General features: G+C 29.7%; 2 protein-coding genes across 2 annotated transcripts; one reads left to right on the top strand and one right to left on the bottom strand.

Moving 5' to 3' along the window:
* Positions 1 to 6719: 6719 nt before the first annotated feature.
* Positions 6720 to 7496, top strand: LOC134275047 (proteasome activator complex subunit 3-like). The gene has a single exon (XM_062757289.1). It carries the CDS (start codon positions 6725 to 6727, stop codon positions 7439 to 7441), a length of 717 nt encoding a protein of 238 aa, XP_062613273.1. The 5' UTR covers positions 6720 to 6724; the 3' UTR covers positions 7442 to 7496.
* A 2147-nt stretch (positions 7497 to 9643) lies between these two features.
* LOC134274854 (uncharacterized) lies at positions 9644 to 18565 on the bottom strand. The gene is made up of 6 exons (XM_062757104.1): positions 18561 to 18565; positions 15350 to 15491; positions 13431 to 13524; positions 12996 to 13068; positions 11767 to 11914; positions 9644 to 10177 (listed from the first exon to the last, which is right to left on the bottom strand). The coding sequence occupies exons 1-6, from the start codon at positions 18563 to 18565 to the stop codon at positions 10070 to 10072; spliced, it is 570 nt and encodes a 189-aa protein (XP_062613088.1). The 3' UTR covers positions 9644 to 10069.
* Between the last annotated feature and the right edge of the window lie 8179 nt (positions 18566 to 26744).

The raw sequence follows: 26744 nt of genomic DNA, 5'->3' as shown, positions 1-26744 counted from the left end.
CCTATGTAAAACTTGGGTCGGCCATTTTGGCCCCATGATGTCATGAATATATTACACTACCTGAGTGAATATTTAATATTTTTTAAAGATTTTTCCTATATATACCTAAAAACTATTTATTTTTGCCCCGGGGGTCATGATTTGAACAAATTTGAAAATTAAAAACAAAGAAGATTGATTTTTCCTATATATTCAAAAATTTGACATTTATACAACAAATTTGATAGTTTGATCCTGTCCCAGTGTTTTGGATTTTTAAAGATTTTTTCTATATATTCCTATTTTTAAAATTTTGGCCCCACCCTTGCCCCGGGGGTCATGATTTGAACAAATTTGAATCTACACTACCTGAGTGCTTCCTTACATGAGTTTCATCTTTCCTGGCCCAGCGGTTCTGGAGAAGATGATTTTTTAAAAATGCCATTAATTTTTAACAAATTCCTGCTCCCCTTGGAAAAGGGCGTGGCCCTTCATGAACAAGCTTGAATTCGCTTTATACTTTGTGCCAAGTTTTTGAACTCTTTCATTTTAAATCCAAATAAAAGGTTCAAAATAAGCATCATAGTCACAGAACGTCATAAAAAGTGGAACATTAAATACTTGCATCTAAATAAATTTAGTGCGTTTTAGTACATATGACATATAAATAGTTTTTTAAATCCCTTTCCATGTCTTTGAAAGATTTTACAAAGGATTAATGCAAGGAGTGATCCCGTGGAAAATATCGAGATAACGAATAGCATTCAAACTTAAAATTCTATTAAACTATACAATATTGGAGCAGTGCAATCATGGAACTCCAACACATCAGAGGTGGAATCAGGCGCCATGAAGGAGTTATATCAACAACTGTCATAAAATCTTCAATAATAATCTAAAGCTTTTACTTGCTACAAAACTTAACATACTACAGATACATGTACTGAATCCATCATTTATATTAAATACATGTATATGAAGGGCTACAGTAATGTTTTTGATTTTGTTTATAGATAAGGTAAACACAAAAAGAATGGAATTCCAAAAAATGAAATTACTTAGATAAGTTCAATGCTACAACTCCAAACAAGACAAATTATAGCTAATTGGCAGTAAAGTAAACGTCATGGTGAACATAACATTCATGCTGTGCAGCGGAAAACTGAACATAACGTTGTGTTTATCTTAAAATATTTACATTTTCCAATTTTTTTCTCTGTAATAAAGCTACGAATAAGGTAATTGCTCTATAGCATATGAAGCGATTTGTTCATCACATGACAGAACTGCATTTTTTTTTCGCTGTATGTTGCTTAGAAACTCATCCGGAGGGGATGACAGAATCAAGGATGTTGGGAATATAAGAAATAACAGTCTGTGTGTGTATGTTTATTTTTCTATGAAAATGATCAAACAATTTGCTCGCGTGATTATATTTGCACATAAACGCTTTCGGCGTTTAAGCAATTTATCACTCAAGCAAATTGTTCGATCACATCATAAAACAAAAAAAACACACAATTATTTCTTAAATCTTACGACGTATTATATTTGAATATATAACAATGATATGTTATGTATTTAACTGTAAAATTTTGCTGATAATGTTCGAATATTGCTGACTTTACAGTACTTGTGAGTCGTGACATTACTTTTGGATCAACCTTCATAAATTCATAAAAATCATTATCTACTCTCTAACCTCATGAAAGAATGATATTTGAGAAGTTTTCTGCACATCTTTTTTTTATGCTTTACGAAAAATGTCGACAGATATCACAACTTTTTTACTCTTCAATTAACCTTGTCGTAAGCCATTTATCTACTGTCTAATAAATGTGTCTTTAACTGGGAAAACTCTTAGTCGCGGATGGTTTCAAAGTGAAGAATTACGAATCAAATATGTCACAAAAAATGCTGGTCTTGTCACCATTAATAGTGATGATCTTTTGACTTTAATCATTATGATGCTAGTTTTTGTTGAACCAGGATTCCGATGCCTTGAACTTTGATAAATCCAATAATATTGTTTAATCGCGTGATGGATTTGCCATCTTGTCCTATTTTTGCTTGAATGTACTGGGCGGTAATGCTGGACATTCAAGCCTAAGCACTGAATTAAAATCATATAGTCGTTCTATTATACTTTAGCTTTCTTATCTTGAATTTATCAAGATTCGGGTAATAATTCTCTCTCTCTCTCTCTCTCTCTCTCTCTCTCTCTCTCTCTCTCTCTCTCTCTCTCGTCTTTATAATAATTCGTCGATGTCCATCCACATTTATAAGGAAGCAAATTGCTGATTGAAATCATCAATCTATTTTTTTTAAAAAAATACTAGATCGGTCTTCTCAAAGTACAGTTTTCCTTAAACGGATGTCAGGTCATTCCACTATTTGAAGTCTTCAATATATATTTGCGATTCAAAGCCCTATCCCTAACAAAAAATACTATTGTATACTAAAGTTAACTATAGTTTACTACAGTTAGCTATAATTGACAATAGTAAATCATAATTCCAAATTTTCACCATAGTAAATCAGAGTTCCAAAGTTTTCACCATTATGATGGTTCCAAAGTTTTCACCATAGTAAATCAAAGTTTCAAAGTTTTCACCATAGTAAATCAAAGTTCCAAAGTTTTTAATAAAGTTATTCAAAGTTTTTGAACTTTTTAAATTACTTTAATAACTTATGTATCTTAATATAAGTTTTTTGATTATTGAATTGTTTTAAGGGGGTTGATCTTGGGTTAGCTTGGGTCTTTTTTGTGTTAATCTTAACTTAAATAAACAAAATAATTAATTCAAATGTAATACATACATTTAACGGTAGAAAAAAAAACAGGTTGACTGAAGTTGATGAAGCAAATATTTTAATTCTAAATGACGCAAATTTTATTTCATAGTATATTATGTTTTTCTCCATTAATAATACTTACGTTTAATCTGCACAACATTGAAATTATAATAAATAGATTTAGATAAACATTGCTTATTTATCGGCGCAAGAGACAACTTTTACATTAAAACTCATTTATTGTACATTATTCTTTTCGGGGACAGGTCGGGTTTTTAAAACGTTCTTTGAAGCTTTAATGAATATTTACCTTGAAATTTCATAAAATGCACAGAATGAAGAGCAAAAACATAATTTCAAGGGATTTATATTACTGAATCAAAGTTCCAAAGTTTTTACTAGAGTAAATCAAAGTTCCAAAGTCTTCTTTATAGTAAATCAAAGTTCAAAAGTATTAACTTTGGTACATATACTATAGTTAACTATAGTTAACTATAGTTTACTAAAGTATTTTTTTAGGTAAAAAATTATAGCATCTTTGTTTTTCATTGAGACGAACTATTAACCCTAACGCATTCAACTTTAACAGGTCGAGGAAACTACCTTATATGGATATTGTTGTCATTGCGCACTAAGGTGCTCACAACGAACAATGGTCCAATCCAGTGAATGAGCCGAAAAGCATGATGTTCTACTACATGTTTATTTTTACAACAAACACGTGGGATAGGGAAATTTAAGACGCAATTTCAAATGACTTCAGGAAAGTCAACTTACAATTTTTTGAAACGTGTTTGTGAAAAATACGAAGAATAGGTACTAATTAAGATGTCCCGTGCTCACATTAACAAACAAAGTCAGTTTTTCTTGTTAAATAGTACTTTTAAATACCACTCACAAAGTCTTTACAAGTAAATTTTTTAACTTGATATTCGTAAATTTGCCATGTGACTGGTTATATTAGTAATTGCTCAGTTATTTGTAGATTTTCAAAGTTAATGCATTCATATAAAGTGTTTAACTTGCACGGTTTTTTTTATTGTTTACCTATATACTAGTATTAATTCTCATGTGCATTGATCATAGAACTTGTACTGAGTAAAGTATATATGTTTCGGTTGTAAACAGTAACAATTCAACTTTAACAGGACACGTGAACTTGACTTTTCACTGACAATACAGCAATAACAAACGGACTTGTACAATTCAAATCATTGCTAATCATTTGTATGTAAATGTGAGCATGGGATTAGTAGATAATAATGTACATATTGTATTAATTGTGTAAAATGCTTTGAAAAATGCATCACGTATTTCCGAGAGCGATTTTAAAAATTGACCTTTTCGAAACACACATGTAGTATTTTTTGTAGTAACTCATAATGCAACTCATTGAGCTGATTGGTCGATTTGACAGTCACGTTGGTTCCTCACTTAACATGTAAATTTATTCCGACGTCACAGAAAATAGTTTCCTCGACCTGTTTAACTTAAAATAACAAAGATGGACATTCAAATCATGTTTATGATATGACCTTTTACAGAAGGATCTTCAAATATTCCTCGAATAGAAACGAATGTCGTGTTATAAAAATTTATTTCTAATGTATTGATATTTCAATTACCGGGTAAAATTAAATTTTTCATTTTAATATTTGTCTTATAGTAGATATTTTACACCCGTTATTTTTAACGGTCTACATTGTACATGTACAAAATGTTATAATTGATACAATGCATTGATGAGTTTGAGAATTCTCAGAGGAATAACATTACGAACTTTTATCACGCTTTGGTGTATTAAAAGATTATTTTGAGCTTAAAAAAACTATTAATTTATACTATTTTACTTTTTGTGAACATGTATGTGCCATTGTTGACACATGTATCAAAATGCGATCGCTTAAAAAGTATAATAAACAAACTAATTGTCTTGTCTGTAAACTGTTGTTTATTTCTTTGCATATATTTTGGCTGTCACTCTGTGGATCTTGCGCGCATCTGTGCTAATAACAACATGAAGGCATTTGCTCTTATTATAAATCCAAGTAAGTTTTCTCATTTACATAAACTTTCTATAAAACATGATCAAAAACAATGTATATTAACTTCCGATCTGATAAAATCTCGTTACTATTTCAAGATTTAGATTCTATAATACCAAAACAAGACATGCGTAAGTTATAAGTAATTTATTATATTCTTTATTTAAATTCAAAGACAATATTTTGAATTATTATGTAAAATGTGCATTTGCAAATGTTTTCTGTTATATAACACTGTTTAGGCAACGCATATCTATCACCGTATAAACACAAGCCTCTCGCTTTTTAAACGTTCGACGCAATATCTCAGTGACGTCATAAAGGGTAGGTGCGCCTTCAGTGAATCAAATTAATGCCGTTGAGATTTGAAAATCACATTTATATGTAAAAAATGCGAAATTTAAGAAATGTATTTTAAATCAGTCACAAGTGTAAGTATTAGTAAAAAGGTATCATTTTCGGGATATAGATACAAGTTGGTCAAGTGATCAAATTCCATAACACCCTGCGTGCTTTGTCATAGTTTGTGGTAAATTTTATCATTATCAACCCTTTTTTATATCCCGATTTTTTTAATTATGTCTTTTTTTAACTTGGAAATACGTGGAAAAAAAATAAAAGGGAGCTGTTTATGAAACAAAATTCGTTAATACTAAATTTACCAATCTTGATACACAATTATCAATTTTTTAACTCCATTGCACTGAAGGTTTAGACATCTAGCTTGAAATCTTGTGATAGCGCTGATGCACGAGCAATAGTAACGACGAAAAAACTGACCCCAGTAGAATATTAACCGGGGTTCATTCTTGTAGGTATAAATCGACTCCGTTCAATATTTTAAGGGATATATGGAGAGAGCAACAGTATTCAAGCTAAAAAGTCCATGAACCAATAAAAAATAGGAGCAGAGCTAACACAGACCTTCAAAACATCAGGGGTGAGACAAGGTGCCATGGAGGAAAGAGCATCTCCGTGCCTATTGGTCCTACTCGCTGTGTGCTCCTTGCCATGATCGGGATATAACGAAAAATCCGTTGTATATTCAGTGTGTAAATAATGAACTAAGAATAAGTATGAAAAACCTGTCAGCATTTGGCTCAATGATAAATTGTTTTTGTTGACAATGTCACTGTATAGACCATAGAACGTATGAAATGATGATTTTTGAACAAGACTGCTGAAATTCTTGTTTCTTCAATTAACTTGTTTGTCAATAATTTACTTAGTTTTAGGAATTGTACATATTACGAAAAGCATGCTTATATACTTCATTTTTTAAAAAAAAGTTATTGCTGTGGTATTGGAAAGTTGTTGATTTTAATTAACCGTTTATACTGTTAAACATTCTTTGCACAAAGAGTTCACTTGTAGTTAAATATTCTATATACTTCATTTTTTAAAAAAAGTTATTACTGTGGTATTGGAATTCATAAGGTCTTTCTTTGCTTGTAGTTTGGAACGAAAATATACGCAATTCTGAGAACAGGGAGCACTTTGATAACAATACCGGTATTCATAATCCCGTGTTTTGCTGCGTTTGGTTGTAGTTTGAACAGTTTTCCTACACACTTGAACCGTTATTTTTTCTTTCTTATTCTTTTTGTATGACAGGAAATGTAAATATGTTTTTCATTTCCTCTAGCTAAAAATTGTGTAAACTGCTCACACGAGCATAGAAGATAGGTGCTTAATAACAGTAAGTTTAATATCTTATTGTTTTATATCGAAAAATAACATGCAATTAATGCTTGATTTATTTTTCTTTTGTTTATATTATTTACGAATGGTAACATTCAAACTGAGAGACATATATCTTTCAATAATTATGTAATTATATACTATGTTGAAATAATTTTGATACACATGTGGACCCGTCGTATTTTTAAACAGAAAGATCTAAGATGGATATTAAATTGGATACTTTTGATCCAATTTGTGAGTACAAAGCTAGATTAATCTCTGAAGGTCAACGATTAGCGACAGATATCCTTCCGGCCAAGTTTGTTGAAGTGGATAAAATGTATCGCGAAATAAAAAATCTCAAGGTGTCTAAAACAAATTCTGAAAGAAAGGAAGAATTAAACATTGGAACAGTTTTAATAAACCGTTTTGGAAACAGTTCAACGAGAAGTAACTCTTCCTTGCGCCTGCAAGCATCAGAAATTGTTGAAAATGTCATAGGCTCAAATCAGGTTCTTTTGGAAGTAATAGAGAAACTGAAGCCCTATATTGATGACCTTGTCAATAGTTCATGTGATATAAAAATGTGGATTACTCTCTTGATTCCGAAAATTCAAGACGGAAATAATTTCGGGGTGTCTGTGCAAGAAGCAGTAATGGAAGAAGCCTCATGTATTGAACTGAAGGCAAAGTCTCTGAGAGAATCGGGAACGGATTATTTTTTCTACAGGGCAAGGATGATTTCTAAAATTATAAAATATCCAGAAATCAATGATTACAAAATGGCTGTCATAGAGTTTGATTCTGATGAGTTGCAAAATCAGATAAATCTTTGTCGCTTTATGCGAAATGCGTATGTAAAACTTCACGATCTTGTGACAAAAAATTTAGATAAAATTCAGAATCCCCGATCCGACCATGGAAATGAACTGTACTGAATATCAATGCAAATAAATAATCTTTTCTTTGTTTTTGAAGAAAGCAATACCGATCCCCTTTGCAAGCAAGAAATATGTTTTTGTAATTATCACATTTTTCTTCATGTAGGAAAGGATTTTTTTATTGATACGTTTAGAGTGAAACTATTTGTATCGACAATACATTGTGGAATTGGAGATAACTCCTTGTTCAATAAGAAAATTGATTCTAACGAAAACAGAGGAATTCTAGATTATCTTTCTTATACAGGCCTTTCTTCTCCATTTATTTTGTCTGTTCTTTTTCTGTATTTTGTTGAAAGACATTTTGATCTCAGCATAATTATCCAAATTATTTTTCTAAGGTTCATAAGTAATAACTGTAATATATACGCATTATACAATATAATTATGTTAAGAATAATAAAAAAAATCCTTACTTTACTTTTTGTTGTTTTCGAATTAAAAATATTTATATCCTCTTATGAACACAACTCTCTCCAATTTAGCGTTCTTTTTCAATGGAATACGGAAGTCCTGAAGGGAGATTGACTTATTGCTTAGTTGTTATGACATAGTTCTAATTTTTAACCTTTGTTATTTTAAATTTGTTGTAGCACGTTTACTAACCACCACCACCCCTAAAAAGTGACGTAAAAGATGAAAGCTACGTGTAATTTTAGAAAGAAGAAAGTAACATGTTGTCTTTAAATTTATTACTATAGACAAGATTAACAAAGTAGTTATGTTAATGTGTTCAATGAGTATGAAAAATAAAAATTACAAATAAGAATTAACTAGTAACTATTAAGTATCAAGAAATAAAAAATAAGAATTAAGAAGTAAAAAATTAAGTTACTCAGAAAAAGCTCTTCAAGATATCAACAGATACGAATTTAGTAGTCACATCTGTACTGCAAATTGAACAACACAATAAATCAACCAAAAAACACAGTTAACAAGGACTAAACTATAAGCATTTTAATTATAAACATAAACCAAGCGAACAGGTTCTCCATAGCTCGTTAAACGTAGTTTTTATTAGCAACAAAAAATCGTAATAAATGAGTCAAACAAATAAGTCACAACAAATAATTCTTAATATTTACATTTACCGTGTTTTTCTAGTAAGCTAACAGTGAAATTGATTTGAATACCATTTTGGTGTGTACTCTCACGGAGAAACGTGCGCTAACGTGACATCACATTGAAGATACAGAGAAGTTAGAAAAATACAACAAAATAGGGCAGCGAGAAATTCAAATACTGAGTATATGTTTGATGCTTTAAAACATGGAAAATGTAAATATAAGGAATGTTTTTAAGTTTAGTGTGAATTATTGGTGTGTGAATCACACAGGCTTGCACTTAGGCATATTTTCATCAAGCGCTAGCGCGCTTTTTGAAAAATGCCTACGTGACACGTCTGTGTGATTCACATACCAATAAAACACACAAAACTTAAAAACATTCCTTAAATAAATAAGTCATATAAAAAGTAAGTTCATGTTCCCCCAGGGCTTCCGTAATGGAACACTAGGAATAGTTGGGAATATCTTTAGAAAATGGAAGGTGTAGACCACTCCCTTTTTTTTATCAATAAGAATGTTACTAACATTCAATTTTTCAAAAATGAAGTTCACGTGTGTTTGCTAAAATTTAGCGATTTAAGTTTTTGAATACGATGGTATTATTTCTGGCTGAATATTCTTTTAGCGCCCGTTGCAAAATCAAACTACCGTTAAAGTACAGATTTAAGCTAAATGTCTTGCAGAAACACACATTAGAATAAATAAATGACAAAGCAAATAAAATATGTCAACACATAGTACACATGTATACATAATTGACAGTACCAAACACACTTAAACACAATAGGTAATAATAGAAAGAAACACATATAGCAGAAACCATCATAAAATCAGAATTTCGGTGAGATATGTATGGTACAAAAATATATAGTAAACAAAATACGTATTTCAGAACTTGAAAGTGTCAAAATAATTTCCTTTTTATTCATTTTTAAGAATGATTATGAAAATATAGAGGTATTTCAAATTAAAAAACATTTTTAATATCTTTGATGAAGGCAGTTGCCATAGGTTTGCGGGGGAGACATTAGTTTTCATTTTCAACTTACGGGTGAGAATTAAACTGCCCTAGGTGGTATATATCAAAATTATGTCATCAGATTGCTTGATCTTTTATAAACCTAACTTTTTTTTTAATTTACAATTTTTTATTAGGACAATGCATATATTTAACACAGTAGCAATTCCATTTTTTGCAAATGACTGAGGTTCCTTGAACGTGAAAAACAGTTTTTTTCAGTTTTTAATTTAATCCTCTGAGCCAAAAGGGGTTTGAAATTGCATTTATCAGATACCATTTAACTTCATCTTTATCTTTTTTCATTTTAAAAAAAGATTTTTTTTTTCTAAAGCTCTTGCTTCACACAGAAGTATATTGGTAAAGAGACCTGTTGATATGAATAAAATATATTGAATTTTTACATTTAATAATTTATACATATTCTGACAAAGATGTTTTTATCCGCAAATAAAATTATGATCCAAAATATTAGCAGATCCCAAAAAAGAAAAAAAATTATAAATTTATTTTTAAAAAAAATTGTAAATTGTCAATCGTCTACAAATTTCCATATTCGAAGAGAGAGTCCATTCGTACATATCCTTTGTCCATGGATTTTATAAAATATTTCCTCATTGCATAGGCTTTAAGTTTTAACTCCAATACCTGTTAAAAAAAATGAAAAAATTGCAAAAGTACATGAAGAATGGATATCGATTTATTTCACTTTGATTGATTGACTGAATGATAGATATATTTTTTTTTACTTCCCATTCGCGTATATTTTTCACTCATTTAGAGAGGAGTCACCGTATACCAGTGAAGGGCTTCAAATATAAAGAGACGTCACTATATACCGATGAAGGACTTCAAATTGTGAGACCTAAACAGCCAACGCATACCCTGTCTAGACCTCGGTTATATTTATCTCATTCGATTGATCGATTGATTGTTTGTTGTTTTACGTCACTTTTGAGAATTTTTCACTCATATAGAAACGTCACCATTTACCGGTGAAGGGCTTCAAATTTTGACCTTTACACAGCACTCAGAGCCATTGAGCAGTGAGGGGTCTTTATCGTGCCAACGCCTGCCGTAACACGGGATATCGGTTTTTAAAGTCTCATCCGAAGGACCCGCAACTTTCACTTCAAGTGCCGAGCGCATGGCGAAGGAACAGTTGCTACCAATTTTTTATAGACTATAGGTCAGTTGCGGCCGAGATTTCAACTCACGACCTCCCGATCAAAGAGCGAGGATCTCATTCGTAAAGCTTGTTATTTTTCATGCTAATGCTGGGGTTCGGCATAGAAAGTCTCTACCTTTGTATACCTCTTTAAATTGACAGGGTGTGGTGAAGGAGAATCGAATCCAGACCTCTCGGTCTCTTTTTCGTCTTTTATTAGATCTCTCGATCTCAAAGCGAACGTGTCATCACTATTCTAAAGATACTTTTGATTTGAAAATTGTTCTTTTTTTAATTGTGAAATCAAACAACAAAAGTGACACTTCATGACCTAATGGTAATTTAGTCAATAACTGTTTTATTCCAGAAGATGTCGCTTGCGTAGCGAAGTCGTTTAAACTCCAAAGTATGGAGTTGATTCATTCGTCGCTGGTTTTGAATTTGAATATCACTGTTTAACATGCTGGACTGTTTCTACGAAAGAGACAGTATAAACTGAGGTCCCATGTCGCAGAAGTTGCTTGAATGAGAAAGATTCCCCACTGCTCAAAGGACCGACGTCTAAAAATAGAGTGCTAATCTAAATATTCAGTCCTCGACGGAAATGTTGTTGCGTCTCAATAAGAGTGAAAAGCTATCGAAAGTACGTTAAACAAACAAACAAACAGAAAAGTTATTTTCCCTTCTCGTACGAATTGATTTTCCCTGTATTTCGAATTATCAACAACCTTGCATCTTTATACAAAGATATCTATGACGTAAAATCTACGTGTGTTTGACGTCAAAAAGAGAAGTTTTAACGGGAATATATTTATAAGTACTTCAGAGGAATAACATAACATAACTCGAAAGGAGCAGGGATACATCTTTATATTTTATTATTACAATTTAAAATTATTAACTTTAGCAAAAAATGAAATAGATTCCCCTCCACACAATTTTTGTTATCTCTGTGAAAGAAAATACATGTGTCTTTCTAAAAAAAATTTTAAATACAAAACAAAAATTAGTGTAATGACTTTATCATAAAAATTAATTTAAGATATTAGATAAGACATATTCATGTTACCTGAAGTTTGATATCCATCAGTCGAAAAATTGTTTCCAACTCGATATGGCTTCTAAGCACACGTAGAAATACAGAACTATTGTGTCTCATCATCTTCTGAGGCCCAATCAATCGTTTTGTATGTGTCTTTTTACTCGTTTTTGAGAACCTATGATATAAATAAAGAGATTTTGAAAAGGAAAGCGTGTTTGTTGTACCTGTATGGAGATATCACAATAGCACAGCCTTAATAGAATTATCACTTAAAATTCTCTGTATTCTTGCTTCTTCGACCTACTGATTAATGAATATTTGACAAAAAAAAGAGAGAAAGGTTGTCCATTTGAATTCATATTTTGAAAAAAAAGCACATAGAATTCATGTTTTAGAAGACCAAAAATTTCCAGATTTATTCCCACAAAAACATCGAGGTTTTTTGAAACTTCTATGAATGTACATGTATGTCTCTAGGAAAAGCAATAAACAACATATCCTGGTAGTAAAAAATAATTGACATTGTCAAGAAAACTCCTAAAATGAATAAAAAGTTAAGGTGAAGATAGCAAATGTGGATCAACCTCATAAATACGAAAGATAGTCGGGGGAGAATAAAGACAAAATCAAATCGATCATTATGGCGAAATACGTGTGTTACTGCATATCTGACAAATTTGGCCTTCCTTAACATCATACATGTACTTCTTTTTACAATTAATCCAAATGCTAATAACCTTGACTTTGTACGAAATCTCACATGATGTCTAGTATGAAGTCAGTACCATGCAAACGGAAAGGATAAGAAACCAAAATGGCCTTGTTTTTTTTCAATTTACACACAGAAAATTAATCATCCTGGAATCGGATTAGAGATTCAAAAAAGATCGATCTTATAAGAGGATCTTAAATGCAGTTTAATTTATTGAGACAGAAGATCTTCTTTATCATTTATAACTGATACCAAAAATGAATAAGAGTTTTATAAATAATTTACGTTTATTATGTATATTACAAAAAGGAAGATTGCATGATAAGACAAGCATATCTCTTTTTGTGATTTTTTTTCATTCACTGACAGTAAAATTTTCACCGTTTTCATTTTGAAGCGAATTACATTAACTTTAAATTAAAGGTTAACCTAAGATTATTATTTGATATATTTTTTGTCAAACACGTTGGTTCGATTTTGCATTTAAGATTTGCCTTTTCATAATAATTTTTTATTCGCATTGTGAATAAAGCAATGGACTTACTTAGAATTTCCTTTCCAAAGTCTTGGAACTCTATGAGGAAGGTTCGTCTTGTTTCTCCTGTAGATACGAAATCCTAGAATGAAAACATTATATGTGACTGGAAATAAATTTAAAAACCATAAAAAGAAATATAAAGCTAGCTTTCATTTTTTTCTCGAATTGTCTTTTTTTTCTTGTGTTTTTGTTTAATGTGATTTAAGTTTGGTTTTTGACCACGAAAATTATTATTGTTAAAAAAAATAGCTGGTAATAGTATCTTACTTAAAGGACAAAGAAATCTGCAAAAGAAAATCTTTAATAATATTTAGGAATATCTCCTTTTCTTCTTTTTTTCCTTTGCAATAAATATTCTATTCATTTTTATCATTTCAAAATAATATGATTTCTAAATATTTTATTCGTTTTATACCTTATGTTCTAGCAATATGTACCTACCTCCATTAAATTTATTTTTTCTTTTGGTCACTTTACTTCCATTAATTTTTACTGGATTTTTCTGTGCCGACTCCAGACCATTGTTTTGGTTTTCCTGTCAATATCAATAACATTAAATCAAAGTATACCGTTCATAAAAAAAATCCTTAACAATGATAAAACTGTAAGAATGCAAATCATTTTTTTAATTAGTAACTTTTTGACGGAATGGAATAACACAAACAGTGTATATTCTTATCCTCAAGATCTTTTTTCCCATTCAAATACGAACTTCAGCTTTTTTACATTAAGGAATTTGCTTTGAATGTTGATTCCTAAGACTTCCTAATAATTTTCCGTGTAAAATGCAGTTTTTGTCTGAAACTCAATTTTATTATCAAATTAAAATATGAAAAAAATATGCACTAAAAGAACTTTTCATTTACAAAATTTAAAAGTAATTAGCACTCATTCCTCTAGTAAAGTCAAGCAGGCAAGATTTCAATTATCAATCGATTTGAATAGAAAACTATCAATAAGAATATCAGATAATCTCTCTAAATAGCTATGTTCACAATGTAGTATTGAATTGAATTTATTTTTTTTTAATTTGTTATTGTGTTTGGAGTTTAGAGAACGAAGATATACTAATGTTAGTACATGTATTTTTTTTTTAATGTATTCAAATTTCATAGTTAATTATTATTTTCCTATTTAAAGCAATTATTTGTGAAAAAGGATATTTTATATTATAAAAAGGAGAAATATATCATTATGTGCTAGTTTAACTAAAAAAAAAAGATTTTGTAGACAATTTAGTTCATAGAATTGCAAACAAAAGAACCTTTAAGTTATATTCAAGTGAAATTAAAATTTTAAGAGCAAAACAAAAGCCTTCAAGACTACAAGACAAATTAATTTTCTAAAAGTGGTCTTTCATTTTCTGGAGTCATGTGAGACAGGACAGTTAATGTACTCTTTACTGAAATACCATTCTTAGTAATGAGAGTGCGTAACGTGGCAGGCAATGTATTCCTGACAAGTACTGTATACATTAAAATACTACAGCGCTTATCTGAATGAAACATCTTCTATTGAAGCCTTCAAGTTACAGTCAATGAATTCAACAATTTCAAATACATTGTAATTATATTCTGAAGCTCAATGACAAGTTTGCATTCCAGCCTTCTTTTTCTTTAAAGAAATTAAATGATATACAATTGATTTTTTTATTCGACAAATTAAATTTGATGTAAATAGGTGATTTATAGTACATAATAATAATCTATATGTAAGTGTAGATACAAAATGCATTTTGTGTTACTATTTCCAAATTATTTTAAAATTGAAATTTTGAATTAAGATTTTGTCTTTGTTCATAATCAGGAAGCCATCCACTCTTCAAACAATTTAATATTCTCAGAGTTATCATTTGTTTTCTTCTGTAAAGCTTAAACAAATTAAAAATTCCCATATAGATTATATTTTTGCAATGGAAGTAAAAATGTCATCAGATTCAATAATTTTGAAAGTCGGATGTGTAATTTTGTCAATGTATATAATTTGCTCTCTTCCCTTAATTAATTCTTCAAAGGATCAAATGAAAAAAAAAATCAATGAAATTTATTTTTAAGAATCTTTTTTGCTAAACTAGATTATTTCAATTATAAATTTTATAAACTAAGGAACATTTTCCGAAACAGTATAATTTTTTTAAAGAAAGAAATAATTATTAAAATCATGTATTGAATAATTTTAAATCAATACATTGTCAATTTCATAAACAAAAATTAAATTCTTGTAATAAATATTTTACTTCTAAAAGTACAAACCATATCTGGTAGGTATGATGCAACCACGCAGTCCTTCAAAATTCCTTTATATCAAACGATATAATATTATAATAGTATTTTATTCCGGGTTATTATAAATATGCTTACTTTTGTGAAGCAATATTTATAAGTGTTTTCTGGTTGGTACGCTTCCAATAATGAGAGTCGTTCAGTAAACGCGCAGTTTGATAAAGAGGGAAAGGCTGACTGATTTTTTGCTGGAGAATTCACTTTCTCGAAGGTTATAGCTCTGTGAAAACGTCAGACACATATGTAAATTAAATCTCTGAAAAACAGGTATCTGAACCAGTTTTTATAAATTTGAAGATTTTACTTTTTTAAACATTTATTAATAAACATGTAGGTATATTATTTAGAATTAATTTTGCCAACATCAAGTTGTTTCTGTGCATTTTGAAGGAATAATAAAGAATTGAGTAATTTGAGGAGCGCAATAATTACGTTTTTGTTGGGTTTATTTATTTTCTTGTCGAGGTTTCAATAAGAATTGTCATAATGAAAATCAGTATTGACATACATGTATCTCATTACATGATTTATGATCATACTCTATATTATGCAGTGGTTTCCTCCTATATTTTCTAAGGCAATGAATGTGGAGATGTTTTTAATTTCCTTTTGTAAAAAATAGAATTGGGTTTAGTGTATATGGGTGTGTAAATTAAAAAATAAGACTTTATAAAAGTTTAATAAAGAAAATTTATATATTTTGGTTTAATAACAAACTAATCATTTGTCTGAGACAAAAAAAAAACTGACAAAGATAATCAAATCTATAATAATTAGCCTCTATCAGTATCATAAATAATATAACAAAGAAAGAACGTTTTACGAACAATCGGCATAGGAAACGGACCTCCAGAAAATAAATAGGTCGGATTAGAAGGATGAAAATGAAAGAGATATTAGGGGAGAGGTGTTTCTCAAAACTTTTTCACAACTTTACTTGAAGTGATAATCGTGTAATTTGATTAGCAGGTTTAGATGTATTTCTTATATTGCCCACCAAATAGAAATTTGAACAAATAAATGATGTGCTATTTTTAATAGTTGCCGAGAAAAGAATATCAAAAGCAGAGCAGGGTTAACGTTATTTAAAATAGTTTTTGTATTTAATGCCACAAAATATGAAATTTACCCTAATTTTGTTTTTGTTTTTTTTTTTAATGATGCATTTAGATTGATAGTCCATATTTAAAAAAAAATTAATGTCTTTGAAAACCATAAATTCCATTCAATTGATAAATAACGATATGTTATTTACAGTTAAAAGCGTAATAAATCCTTTTATTATTAGGTGGTAAAAAATGTGAAAGCCGAAGATAAATCAAGCTGGTTATAAATATCCTTAAACAGATTAACTTCTTTTCGAATAATCTTGGTTTCATCCTATCATTAGCATATTAAATGTTAATAAGAAATGTGATTTAGAGACCTTTAGCTGTCGTGCAAGGGAAACATGTGATGTCAGGTGACCCAATCTCTGGTAGGAAGGTCGTCTTTGTAAATATGGAATAAACGATAAATATCTACCAAAGTAAGTTGAAGAAAAGCCATACTAATCAAGTTTGTCAGAAATTCAAAATTAAACTTTATCAAGGAACTTTGAAATGCAAAAAAAAAAAACAACTTTTTTAAAAAAAAAAGAAAGGGTAACAATGAAAAGAAACAGGAAAGTTATCAAACTGTGATTAGTTTACAATTTTTGCTTATTTTATAAAATACATGCTTACTCTGAGTTTTAGTTTTTTTCATGATTTAAATATTTCTTTGAAATCTTTTAAAGTCAATTTTTTTTTATTTTGTAAGTACATAAGATATAGTTCCATTGCATCAGTTCACATGATTTTTAATAACCCCTTCGTAATTGAGACATTTCCCAGCGAGCTTTCCGTTGAAGTGAACCGTACAATAACAGCGATACAAAACACGTTTTGTGATATCTTCTTCCCTAACAAAATTTACTGAAGTTTTTACTATCGTATACGTAAGTTAACTAAAGTAAAAAACTTCGGTATAATAAAAATATCTATTCAAGATTTCAAAGTTTAAAAATAAAATCTCTTAAATTCTATCACAGTGATGTAAAATTTGAGAAATTTGAAAATATTATATGAATATAAAATTTGAAAGTTCTACCTAATACAAAAATGGTCATGCATGAATCAGTTGAGAACAAAAAATATAACTATCTGAAACCCATAGTAAAAATACTATGGAAAATATTGTGAAAACTCTTATTACTACTTACTCTTATTACTACTATAAATGTAAAAAAAAAAAAAGTGATACTATAGTTAACTACAGCTAATAAAAGTTAGAATTAGGTGGGTTTTTTCTTGTTTGTTTTTTTTTGGGGGGGGGGGGGGTTGGGGTTTTTTGTTTGGTTTTGTTTTGTTTTGTTTTTTTTTTTTTTTTTTTTTTTTTTTTGTTAAGATTGTACATCTGAGCAGAAACAGTACAACAACTTCTAGTATACAATATATTGGCGACACATTTATTTAGGAATGACGGGAAACTGTATTCCTATCTTAAATGAAATAAAACTACAGTATAATCATTAAAATTGCATAAAAAGCTGTTAGTGTTTAATCAAAATTTGAGGTCAATTTAGGGTAGAATTCTAAGATTTTACAACGTAAGGTTACCAAAAGCGGATCAAAAACTGAAGAAAGAAAAAGTTGTGGGAAGTTCACAAATGTTTCTTTGAGGGTAGGTTCATTATCAGTCTTCAAAAATGCGCGTGATCCTCATAATGTACAGCTAGGAAAAACATTATACATGTATCAGAAAACATTACATAATTATACATTAATATAAATTGATAAATTCCTGCATGTCTACCTTTCTCAGTATTTCAGTAACAACTAATTTTTATCAACTTTCTACAAAAGAATCATCTGATTGCTTGAGCGATGTATGTATGTACCTTAACGTACATGTAAGTTAGCTATAGTGAGATCTTAATAAAGGTCATGCCACAACTTATTAGAATACTCGTTTCAGATCCAGAGTGGGGTGCGACTCGACCTATCGCTCTGGTTTTAAGTGTCTTATTTTTATTAATTTGATTCTTGTTAGAAAACGAAACATGCCCTCCTTAAAATGGTCTCAAACTGTATAGATTATAAAGTATTTTACAAACCACTTAGCTGATCAACTTTAAATGATATACTTGTTATTTAATGCAATGTATAAAATTAACCGGTGCTAAAAATACTAAGTATAAACTGTAACAGGAGATGATTGCATTATGTAATAATGTTCTTGCAATTTGACGCGGCGCTACCTTACCTACACCATCGCTCAACACAAAGACACATAAAAAATAACTTATGTTATAAAACCAGATACCTATTATGTAGTCAATTATATCAACTGTCAAATAAATAACTGTATTTATGTGCTGTCTCTGCACGTATCTTCTTTTTATGGTGTACGAGGTATACATGTACTTATGTACGAGACTGTTCTGCATGCTATAACGTTACGTTTAAATTGTAAATCAAGGCGAGCTTATGTCATAAAAAAGGTATCAAAAAATAAGGTTTAAAATCAAAATTTAGACAATTTTATACAAAGAGCAAGAGCCACCTCGTGCCTTATTTGGCCCTGAGAATTTCTGAAAAATCAAAAACCGCTCTGTTTCTGTTGCAAATGCAGTATTTATCACTTGGAGTGTTAGTGTCCACGTATCTATTAATCATGACGTAATTTTCCCTCTAGTGAATACATTATGACGTCATAAAATGCGTTATTTTCCTCATGTCCTGTAAATTCCTTTGAAAATAACTTGAAGTTTTTTTTCAATATTTCAAATAGAACACAACCTCTTATCCAGAATATGCAAATACATAATGAATGATCTGTTTCTGAAGATCAAAAAACATGTTTTATTTTTGGATCGTGGGCTGTACTCATATTTTAATTCTTTGCTGGAGGTAGTCTAATATGCATGTTTTCTGCAAATTTCAAGAACATTCCAACTTTCAAAGCCTGTTTTCCAATATCTGGATTCTCAAAAAGAAATAATTTTATTACAGGAAATTAAAGCACCAAATGTCTACTTTATTTTGATGTATGAAATGAGAAAGAGGTTAATAGTTAATCAATTAATATAAGTACAGGGCCATTTTATGCATAAAGTGAACCTAGCTCTTTCTTGTTTATAATTACAGCTTGTCGTTATGTCGTTAGGTCCAATGTTGGTTGAATTTCTTCACTTATCTTATTATTTAGCAAATATATCTTCATACTGAATAACTATTATCTTCGTTACTAATTTTACCGGTACCCTATCAAGACAAAAGTCTCAGTTTGGTCGTTTGACTCGTGTCCAGTTGACAAGGGTCGCTTTTTTCTCCCTGACACCTGACCCCAAAACCTGATATGTTTTCAGGTATCTGTGTTTGTTCTGTTCTGTTCTGATTTTGTTTATACTAAATTGGATATTTATTTGGGTTGGCTACATATACTTGAAATAAGATGCAATTAACAAAGTAAATAATCTCCTTTCTCCTAATCTCAGCAAAGAACTATATGCGGTATATTGCATATGTTTGCCCCCACAAAAGTCAAATTTTGAAAACTTCCTGAAATGTGCTGAATTCAATAAATTGTACGAGAAATATAAGTTAACAGAAAATATTATAGTTCCAATTTGAGCAGTGTATTTACAATTTCTGTTTTTATGATGTCACAATTATATCAACTGTCAAATAAATAACTGTATTTATTTTATATCCTTTTTATGGTGTAAGAGGACAAAATGTTACGACAAAATTTCAACAATTTAAAATCAAAATTTAAAATTTTATACAAAGAGCAAGAGCCACTGTGTGTTGACAGGAACAATATTGACATATTTCATTGATATTATCATTTCTACACATTATATCAAAATATTTATCCTGAACACACATGTTTTATTTTTGGATCGGTGACTTTTTATTTAAAATATCGTTTTCGAAATTTGTACATTTTTCAAAGCCTGTTTTCCAAATTCATTAAAAAACTGAAATTTAAGCACCAAGTGTCATATTTGTGTAAGAAATCATTACGTTAATCAGTTAATATAAGACGTCATTACTTATGAAATTATTCAGTGCTTTGAAATGTTGGTTGAATTTCTTCAGCATATATCTCCCCTTTTTAAGGACTTAATTAAATATTACTCCATCAAAGTTTGATTTTTTGGGAGGCAAATGTATTTATTTGGTTAATACCGCATATAATTAACAAAGTAATCTTTTATGCAAATTTTATGGGTGTTATGTTTGCCAAAAATAAAACATGAATCACTGAGTCGAACTTTAAAGAAAGGTGAAGATAACGAATAGAAATTAAGCTAATAAAATCTACAAACAATACAAATTTCTGAATAAGGCAATATGTAACAAAAACCATTTACTCCAATCCAGAAATTCCAGAGTAAATTTCAGGTGACTTGCAGGAGTAATTATCGTCCGCTGCCGACAGGGCACACACAATTATTATCACATCCGTAGAATTCACAAGATGTTAAAATTAAATATGGAAGTTTAAAGTCATTTGTTTTAATTTATTTGTCAGTTACCCTATCAAAATTGTTCGTACTCAGAATACATGCTCTTGAGTAGCAAACAGATTTAGTAGACGTAATATAGACATGCATGCAGGTTTGTGAGGAAGATTACTAGTACGTATTACATATATACAAAAAAAAATTGACGATGGAAAATCTAAATGATGTCGTTTGTCATGCACTTAAGTAATTCTTGTAAGTTTTTCCATGTCTTCTACAGTCATTAAATAATCCAAATCTGATAAAGATGAGGCAAAGTTTGGAGAGATTATTATTTCAATTTTACTGGAAATTATTGAGTCGACACATAGATGAATGTAATTATTGTTAATTTATCAAACGTCATTGAAATATAAGAACGTACAGTTGAATGCCACAAGAGAATTATGTTCTAAGTAAAAGTGTTTGAATGAATTCTTTTCCATAGGAATATTAAAGCAGGTCGGTTGATAAAGGAGCACACTTTTTGCTAATTGAAATTCCAACGAATAAATATACGGTTTCGTGTCAAGTATTTGGCAATTTTTTTTTTATTTATTTACCGAATAATGCACGGTCTTTCTCATGTGCTTCAACAGGTTTGTGTTTTATATACTCCCTTCCTAATGAGTATATTGTTTCAACATTTGGGGAATTAATTACGACTTGTTATCTAAGCATTGTTTTTAATGTTTTTTTTTTCTAAAGAATATACCACATTAGTTTATCTAGTATATATATATCTAAGTAAATATACCTTTAGCAATGAAGAAAACTTTAGTTAAGTTTTTTTTTTTTTGGAACAATCACTCATTATCATCAATTATTCCACATTTCAGGATATAAATCATTGACCGAAATTTCCTCGTTAAATTTCATTGTTGACGAAAAAAAAAATGTTCTGTTACTCGACATAAATAAATGCTGCATTTTTAAAAAGGAAAAAAGTTTGATTCTCTTTTCTAAGGAAGATAGCTTCATATCTAGCGTGTTTCTCATTCTGTAGATAAACAAATTACACTAAAATGCAATATTTGCAACTTTAAACTATTTCACTTAAATAAAATGTTTTGTAACTAAATGAGGCAAAGAACTATATGCGGTATATTGCATATATTTGCCCCCACAAAAGTCAAATTTTGAAAACTTTCTGAAATGTGCAGAATTTAATAAATTGTATGAGAAATATAAATTAACAGAAAATATTATAGTGTCAAAGCAGTGTATTCACAATTCTTGTTTTTATGACATCACAAACTAGTCGGATTTTATATCCTTTTTCAGAAAGAGGACAAAATGGACAAAATTTCAACAATTTTAGCTTTAAAATTTATAGAGTGCAAGTTTGTTCAGGAACAATATTGACATATTTCATTGATATTATCATTCTACACATTATATCAAAATATTGATCCTGAACACACATTTTTTACTCAAAATATCGCGAAATATGTGCATTTTTCTGTAAAATTCATAAAAAACTGAAATTTACGTCATGTTTGTTACGTCATTACGTACATATGGCGTCCTTACTTATGAAAATATTCAGTGCTTTGAAGTCAGCATATACTCCCCTGTTTAAGAACTTAATTAAATATATCTCCGTCAAAGTTTGATTTTGGGGGGCAAATATTGGTTATTACCAAATAAAGTTCTTTGTTTTTTTTTTTCGGAAAGACCAAATCATATTAAGGTATCCGATCCATAATAGCCTCAGATTCAATGAATTTGAACAGATTTATATCAATTGGGTGAATACTCAGAATATGTAAACATAATCTTCGTGCTTTAATCTCATTATGTAAGAAAGGAAAGTGTCCTAATTTTTTACCTTGATCCGTCCTTGAAGAGATATCCCCCTTTCCTTTTAATCAATAAAATTTACTTTTTATAAAAGCCATCTGGTGAAAAATTATCTTTTTAATCGTTTTTCTATTCTTAATAATAATATGTATCTTTCCATCAAAGCATTTATATCTTTTTCTTTTTTTTCTTTTTTTTTTATATTCATACTGTTTAAAATTTTGTTTTTAAAAATATGCTTTTTCCCATAGACTTCAATGCATTTTAATCAAGTAATTACTCCTCGGATAAATTTTGAAAATTTCTCCTGGTAAATCCTTTTCTACTCTAAACTGTTTTGAATTAGTTTCAGAGTATTTAATACAGGATGGATATTTAAGGTTAGAAAATTATGTCCTTTTATGGATCGGATACCTTAAGGTTTATATCTCTAATAATGACAATTTTGGGGAAAAAAATATTGGGAAAAATCAATAGAAAAGCATGGGTGATTATTTATTGTAATAATTCTTTATTATGCAGATGCCGAATTTAATTGGTACAAATGTCTCGTGACGCATTGCATATACTTTGTAAATCAATATGCAAGAGGTTTTTCCATCTTTTTTCTTAAGAGAGATTTTTTTATTCTAGTTTTAAGACATTGGAATACATGTAAGTCAAATGGTTGGACATGTGCTGAATTAACGTGATCATATGACCTAAGTTAAAACCTCAAATGTAAAAATAAGACCAATTTGTTCTTTGTTAATGAGTAATTTATAGTCTATGACATCATTTAATTCTGAAAACAAAATGTTAAAGTCGTAAAAGGCATATTTTGATAAGTTAAGACTAACTAAAATTAAAAAGATCACAGGACTTTCCTGAAAATTACACAATTCAAATCAATCGCGTTTCATAGATATCAGAGATTTGAAACAATAATCGATTTATTTCCAACTCGGATAAAAAATATCAGACTTAGTTTAAAGTCAATTTAACTATAGAAACATGGGGATATTTAAGTTCAAAATCAGTGAAAAATTTGATTTGAAAGTTATTAACAAATATCATGTTTATCTATACTTAATCTCGTACTTTTAATTTTTTTAGCTCAGATGCGCCACATATAGCTTTAAATTCCTCCTATACTGAAATACATGTATACTAGAAGAAACTATATTGTTTTCCAATTTTTTGTACTGCATTTTGTAATTTTTTTTTATTTATTTATTTTATATGTAGAAGGTTGTCGTCGATTTTAATCAATTTTCACTCCAACTGTCGATTCCAACTAACTAATTACATGCAATGTCATGTACTTATCACTGAATAAGTTTGAAATATCTTGCAGTAGTTTTTTTACTTCAAAGTTGACTTCAGTGTGAATTGACTATCGGCTATGATATCAATATGTTTGAAAATCCACGGCTGATTACGCTTTTTCCTCTCTCCGAAGTTGAGCTTCGTGTGTTTGACTATCGGCTATGATATCAATATGTGTGTGTAACTCTTTTTTTCAATTTTGAACAAAAGCGTTGATATGAATTTGCTTAATTGATATTTAAAAAAGTAAAGGAATTTTGTTTAACGGGGGACGTTTTGAAACTGTTTTCCATTGATTTCGATTGTAAACAAACAAAATTTCCACATTATATCTTGTTCTCTTTGCTTTTAAAAAGGTGATTATGTTTTGTTAAAAAAAAACAATCCTGTTCCCTACTCAATATATTCAAAATTTGAGGTGCTATAATGTCTCCTTGATTCGATATACCTTGATTTATGTCACTTAGGAATTAAATTTTACATGAAATTCTATTTTACCATTATTTTATACATCGTGTATAAATTAATTGCGAAATTATTTTGTTTAAAAAAATCTGAATGTATTAAAATTTAGCTTAACGTATTCTTGAAGCTTACAGTAAAAGACGTTTGTGTTTGACAACATATAATGCAGACCAGGTTTTTCAACATTCTATTTGAATTACTTTGTGTACCTATAATGATTGCGCCCCATTATTGGCAAACCTATATTTTGTTTTCTTCAAAATCTCCTCCGCTGTGTCCTTCAATACGATATTTACCATATCACCTCAATTAACTGGCTTAGAGGTATATCTGTGTTTGTTCTGCATCTGTTTCATATAGGGATGTTCTACTTTTTGTATAAACATGTTTAAATTGACTTTTAAACTTAATGCTTTCGTTAGCTCCATATACATGCATTACATCTATCAAATTCTTTATGATGTTAATTTTTTCTCCCCTCGTTCACATTTTATAAAATCTGTATCACATATTCAATTCACGTTCTCATATTTAAAAAAATTAATTTGATATTCATGAAACTAAATCGTCCCTATCTTAATATATACAGTTTGTTTTCTAAAATAACAGAATATCGTAAACAAGAAGCCGATGGGTCACAACGCTCACTTGAATAAGTATGGTCCATCTCTTCCTCTATCAGCAGATTTTTTTTCCCTCCGCTTATGTAAAGCTTTTATCACATATAACGACCCAACTTTCCTCCAGGTTAACTAATTTGAACTAATTTCAATGTAAAGTACATGGGAATGCGTCCATATAAAATATGACTAATCTTGGATTTGCTGTTCTTGAAAAGAGAAGACGAAAGTTGTTTTCTTATGTACATGTACTTGTATTCCTATGTTTAATTTCAATTGCCCATTTTAATTGGCCCGTCCATTCTTTCCCCGGTGTGTTATGATTTGTACAAACTTGATTCTGGATAAATATAACTAATTATGGTTTTGCTATTCTTGAGAAGAAGATTTTGAAAAATAAATCGTTATTTAGACGGTATCTAGTCCACGTTAAAACTTTGAACCATTATATAAAAATGATTAATAATTGCTAAACTGTTTTTGAGAATATTCACAGAATATGTTTACCATGTATTCCCTTGTAAGGCTTAGATCCCCTCTTAATTGTGTGTCTACCCTAATTCTTGGGCTTATGTTGTAAAAAAAACTTGAATTAACAGTATTAAGTTAAAGTTTTTTTTTTTCATAAATTTCATATTCTGTGGCCACACAGTGGTTCTTAAGAAGATTTTTAAAAGATGTCACCAAATTTTCACAAATTCTGAATTATTTCCCTTTGGAAGAAGATGTGGCGCTTTCTGTGAACATTTTTAAATCCCCATAATCCAATATTTTTGTCAACCCTCATTGAAATTGTCCGTGTTTGCCTGCTCCTATTTTGTACTGTTTATGGAGTTTTGATCTTGAATACTGTTCTCCATATATCCCATTTGGTTTAAGAAGGTATCAAAAATGTGAAAATTTTACAGACAGACGGACAGGCGCCAATCACAATGTGATAAAAAAAAACCTAATTTGAGCGTTCAGCTAAAGTGAGCTAAAATGAATCAAGATATATTATTATTGTGTACAGCGGACGTTCAACCCTTCCCATGACTGTGATAATTTATGGCTGTCTGCGTTCATCTATGTCGGTCAATACATGGGATATGAAACATAAAGTACATGTCATTTTTTAAAAACCATTTTTCTCTTTGAATCTATAAAGAAACCTACTATTTTGTAAACTATTATTATGGTTACGCTGTATGAGCAGAATTGCAATATAAAATAGAGACACGTTAACATGTACTTTTACGAAGGGAATGACTGCACAATAAGACATGCAAATAAGCGACAAATTAAACGTCCAACATGTTTTTTTTAATAAATGAATGTTCAATAGCCATTCTGTCAATGAACGTCATAACATAGAAGAAAAATATATATTTTTTCGTAAAAAAAAAAAAAAGAGAGAGACTCTCCTCCATCGCACGTGATCCCACCTCTGATATTTTAGAGGTCCGTGTTTGCTCTTCTCCTGTTTCGTATTGTTTTATGGACTTTTATTGTTCGTTATTTCCATATGTTTCATTTCATAGATAGACGCCTGGGTAGTCACGATTGCTTGATATTCATATGATAATGAGGACACCCACATTTTCCTTAACATTTGACACATGACTTCAGCGCATGTTTATCTTCTGTTCTTCGTTTAAATTTAAAAGTAGGTGTATATTTGCATTAATAAGGTTTTGTAAATGAAGGTATAATAGACAAACATTCGCTTGTTAATAAGAAAAATTAAATGAAAAATACTTCTTCT

This window comes from Saccostrea cucullata, unplaced genomic scaffold (genome assembly GCF_032062105.1).
Source record: "Saccostrea cucullata isolate Sc308-1 unplaced genomic scaffold, CSIRO_AGI_Scuc_v1 ctg72, whole genome shotgun sequence".
Lineage (NCBI taxonomy): Eukaryota > Metazoa > Mollusca > Bivalvia > Ostreida > Ostreidae > Saccostrea > Saccostrea cuccullata.
The sequence above is the reverse complement of the archived record's forward strand: the minus strand, read 5'-3'. Positions and strand labels throughout refer to the sequence as shown.